The sequence below is a fragment of the Gadus chalcogrammus genome, chromosome 3 (assembly GCF_026213295.1).
Source record: "Gadus chalcogrammus isolate NIFS_2021 chromosome 3, NIFS_Gcha_1.0, whole genome shotgun sequence".
NCBI classification, from domain to species: domain Eukaryota; kingdom Metazoa; phylum Chordata; class Actinopteri; order Gadiformes; family Gadidae; genus Gadus; species Gadus chalcogrammus.
Window position 1 is genome coordinate 6,861,005 of NC_079414.1, and position 5,000 is coordinate 6,866,004.

A 5,000-nucleotide genomic window follows, 5' to 3' on the forward strand; every position below is an offset into this window, starting at 1 on the left:
ACACACACACACACACACACACACACACACCATGATAAACAATAACCCCTGCTTTTAAAATCAACATTTTAATGAGTTCTTCCTTTCAATGTATTTTAGGGAGAGGGGTCAGGGTGGGGGGGAGGGAGAGAGAGAGGAGATTGTGTGAAGAGAGAGGAGGAAGGAGAGGGAGAAGTTGTGTGATGAGGGAGGGAGGAAGAGTTTTTGTGATAAAAAGAAAAAGAGAGGGAGAGAGAGATAGTGTGAGGATGAGAGAGTGTGAGGGAGCTAGTGCTGTGAGGGATGGAGAAAGAAATAGTGAGATGATGAGAAAGGGAGAGGGAGATAGGAGTGATGATGAGAGAGAGGGAAAGAGAGAGAGAGATAGTGTGATGAGAGTGACACAGAGAGAGAGATAGTGTGATGAGAGAGGGAGAGAGAAATAGTGTGATGAGAGAGAGACAGAGAGAAAAAGTGTGAAGAGAGAGAGACAGAGAGAGAGATAGTGTGATGACAAAGACAGAGAGAGCGCAATAGTGTGATGAGAGAGGGAGAGAGAGATAGTGTGATGAGAGAGAGACAGAGAGAAGGATAGTGTATTGAGAGAGAGCCATAGAATGAGAAATAGTGTGAAGAGAGAGACACACACAGAGAGAGATAGTGTGATGAGAGAGAGACAGAGAGATAGAGATAGTGTGATGAGAGAGACATATATATAGAGAGAGAGAGAGAGAGAGAGAGAGAGAGAGAGAGAGAGAGAGAGAGAGAGAGAGAGAGAGAGAGAGAGAGAGAGAGAGTATGATGAGAGGCAGCATCAGGGCCGGTTATGAATAAAGAGAGAGATAATCAGGAGGATCTTCCCACTGGATTAGCTGGGAGGGAAGATTAACAGTACAAAAGGAGCGCAGCACGGAGACCACATTTCTCTTTTTTAAGTTCTCCGGAAACGCTGTAGCCTACATCTCCATCCAGGCCAGGTTTATATAACAGCATTGATGGGTTACATTAAGGGGAATTAAAAGTGGAGACAATGCTATAAGTTATGTAAGGTATTACTGTATGTAGACTGTGTGTTGAGTGGAATAAAGGGCTGGCCATGGTATTACTGCAACACCCAACATATTTGACAGCATTGTACAGCAGTATTATCCAATATTGTCACGTTGTAAGGACTGCATGTGCATCGTTTAGTATGGAAGAAATTATGTTATTTATTGTCAAGAGATTCATCTCTCATCCATCCTCCTCACATCAAGTTGAAAACAAAGAAAGTTATTGGTTCATGTGAGATCATGCGACCTTGAAAGTGAAACCATGATGTCATAGATCATTGAAGTTGAAAAGATGGGGAGGAGAAAGTGATTCATGCTTTACTTGGTTCCATTATATTCCCCCATCTTTTATCATAACTCTGCCTCCCACATGTGCCTCTCCCTCCCCGTCTCTCCCCTCCTCCACTTCAGTCTCCTCCTCTGCACTCCATCTCCCTTCTTCCCCCCCCCTCCCCTCCTTTCGCCTCACTTCCTCTTCACTCCTCCCCTCTCCTCCCTCTATCACCTTCACTACACTTCCCACCTGCTCTCTGCTCCTCCTCTCCTCCTTTTCCCTCACCTCCTCTCCTCCTCTCCCCTCCCCTCCTCTGGCCTCCCTTCGTCTCCCCTCCTCCCCTCCCCTCCTCTTGCCTCCCTCCTCCTCTCCCTACCACGGCTCACCACTCCATATATATATGTATAAAGTAAATACAAAAATACATAAAATCAAACATTTTCCAAAAAGTGTGTGGCTCCTACAGAAAAGAGTGATGAAGGGAAGCTGATTCCAGCTCTAGAGATGGCTCACGTGTGGAGGGTCTAAAGAGAGAAGATAGAGGGAAGTCACTTTGTTCTGGAATTGCATTTCAGCATGTTAAGCCTTTGTTCACTCACGAAAGGATCAGCTATGATATACATGAGAGAGAGAGAGAGAGAGAGAGAGAGAGAGAGAGAGAGAGAGAGAGAGAGAGAGAGAGAGAGAGAGAGAGAGAGAGAGAGAGAGAGAGAGAGAGAGACAGACAGACAGACAGACAGACAGACAGACAGAGAGAGAGAGAGAGAGAGAGACAGAGAGACAGAGCGAGAGATAGAGTCAGAGAGAAAGACAGAGAGAGAGAGAGAGAGAGAAAGAGAGAGAGACAGAGAGAGAGACAGAGAGGGAGAGAGAGAGAAAGAGAGAGACAGAGAGAGAGAGATAGAGAAAGAGGGAGAGAAAGAGAGAGACAGAGAGAGAGAGAGATGGAAGGAGTGAGAAACAGAGAATACTGAGTGATAAGATGAGAGACAGACAGAGGAAGAAAGAGAGAAAAAAAGAGAGACGGAGAGTGACAGTAAGCGCAACGGAGATACAAAGAGAGACCGAGAGAAAGAAGGAGACTGAGAGACAGAAAGAGAGAGAGAAGGAGAGACAGAGGGACAAACAGAGCGAGAGAGAGGGAGACAGAAAAAAAGATGGACACACAGAAAGAAACAGCAGTATAGAATGTGACAGAGACAGAGAGAGAGACAGAAGGAGAGAAGGAGAGACAGGCCGAGCGAGCGAGCGAGAGAGAGAGAGAGAGAGAGAGAGAGAGAGAGAGAGAGAGAGAGAGAGAGAGAGAGAGGGGGTGTAAATGTGCACAGAGGCATAATAACTAGCTTTCTTCTGCATTGTCAATTCCGCCTACGATTGAAGGGAAAGAAAAATAAATCCGCAAAGCAAGACCCATTGTCTGGGGCTCAACACTCCATGTGTGTGTACGCGTGGCCTAGAGGCCATGTTTGCTGCATCTCGGTGAATATCCTCCACCAACAAACTTCCCCTTCGACGACCCAGTAGGACCCCTGTCTCTGATGACCTCAAGGCTGAAGGCTGTGTATGTGTCCTTGGTGTACGCAACACATTGTGTGTGTGAGTGTGTGTGCGTGTGTGACTGGACTCCCACTGCACAGTCCCCATTATCTGCTGTGAGCCGTGTTGTTCTCACCATGATAGGGAGGAGAAGGGGGCTTGTGAAATATATAGTCACATATATAGCATTACGTAACATTTGATATTAATGTAACAGGTGTAGGAAATCTGATGTATTCATGTTTGTCATATAAAAAAGAAAAAATTGAATAAATTAATGGTGACCTTTAGCGAGTGGCAGATGCAAAAATTCTAAAAGAATATGAATATGCAATTGATTGGGAAGCCACAGTAGTGGTGGTGCCAGGAGAAGAAGTCGTAAAAGCAGTAGCAATAGGCTTTGATCCGTAAAGGCAAAACAAAGAAATGAGGGAGAACACAAGTCTTCATTGTTTTGTGGTTGTTCCAGGCAGCATGAAAACACAGGGTCAATGGTAGTAGATCCAGTAGGCTATAAAGCAGTAGGAGCGCTTGTGTCGTGGATGAAGCCCTCACACTGCAGCATGTTATTATTGTCCCTTCATCCGAACCTTATCACAGACACACAGCTACGGCCCTCTCTCTCCGAGACACCTTGTTGCACCCACTCAGATACGTTTCAGCTAAACCCCCCTTGTATGTGTGCGCTCGAGTGTGTATGTCCGTGTGCGTGTGTGTTTGTGTCTGTGTGTGTGTGTGTGTGTGTGTGTGTGTGTGTGTGTGTGTATGCTTGAGTGCATTCGTGTGTGTATGCCTTTGTTTCTATGTGTTTGTGTGAGCGTGTATGTGCCAACATTGTGTGTGTGTGCTTGTGTGTGTAGGATAATCCTTCCATCCACATATGTGCCTCCTTACTTTCTTCACTCCCTAAGACATCACAGCATTATTCTGCCCTACTTCCTCGCTGCAACGTCCATCACACGTGGATGTGGAGGATTTCGCCCAGGGGGCCACTTCCAACATGTGAGCTATGTTGTTGTGCCTTAATAATGGACCATACGCACACATGAGCTGATCGACACGTCCATGGTGGGGCTGGGTTGGAAAATAATAAAATCAAATATACATAGACAATACAGACAGACACACACACACACACACACACACACACACACACACACACACACACACACACACACACACACACACACACACACACACACACACACACACACACACACACACACACACACACACACACACACACACACACACACACACACACACAAAGTGCAATACAGCAAATATTGTGCATTGAAGTCATGTATATTTCTATTAAGCAACTTATTAGTTATACATCCCCTCGTGGGAATGTGTCTCAAGCACCACTGAACAATAGCTAGTGATGAAAAAGACTCGGCGTTAGCTTCGCAGATTGTTAAATATAGCACAGAACATAAATACTGCACACAAAAACACAAACTAAAACAAGCCGTCGGATTCAGATTGAATTCCCACTATGAAACATCCCTGAGTTCAAGCTCATCACTGATCACGATTCACTTAGAGGAGAATAGCAATGAGGCAATGTGGTGTAAACTCACGGATGTTCTCGGCCGTCTCCTGGATGGTGTCGGTCTTCAGCAGGTTGTCGGCCAGCATAAAGGCCCCGGTCTCCACCGTGTCCAGCAGCAGCGTGGCCGAGTGCAGCTGCTCGCTGGTGGGCAGCTCCTTCCAAGCGGCCTGGGCGCGCGGCTGCAGCAGGTTGTTCACCGTGTCCACCATTGCCTGGAGACGCAGCCGAGACATCACAACACTCAGCTAGTGATGTATGAGTTTAGCTAATGCTAACTTAAACTCATTAGCTCATGCTAAACCAACTATGCATTGACATGACACCTATGCCGAGACAGAGCTAATGCTAAAACAAAAGTACCATTTTGTGATGTTCATGTTTAGCTAAACTAACTTTAGCATTAGTTTGTGCTAAAAAAAAGTATACATGGACACGTCACTCAGGCCTGGACAGAGATAATGCTAATGCAAAAATATGACCTAGTGATGCTTATGTAGGCTAATTCCAACTATAAATAACTGGATGTCTTAGCTTCAAATAACTGTAAATTATATGCCAATGCTTTCATATTGTACACAGACTGTATAAAAATCGTATCATATAT

General features: G+C 45.4%; 1 protein-coding gene across 1 annotated transcript in view; it reads right to left on the reverse strand.

Moving 5' to 3' along the window:
- Window positions 1–5,000, reverse strand: part of adgrl3.1 (adhesion G protein-coupled receptor L3.1) — a 139,441-nt gene that overhangs the window by 33,337 nt on the left and 101,104 nt on the right. The window contains exon 11 of the mRNA XM_056585320.1: window positions 4,425–4,608. Within this exon, the coding sequence (XP_056441295.1) occupies window positions 4,425–4,608 (184 nt within the window). The remainder of the gene's footprint in view (window positions 1–4,424; window positions 4,609–5,000) is intronic.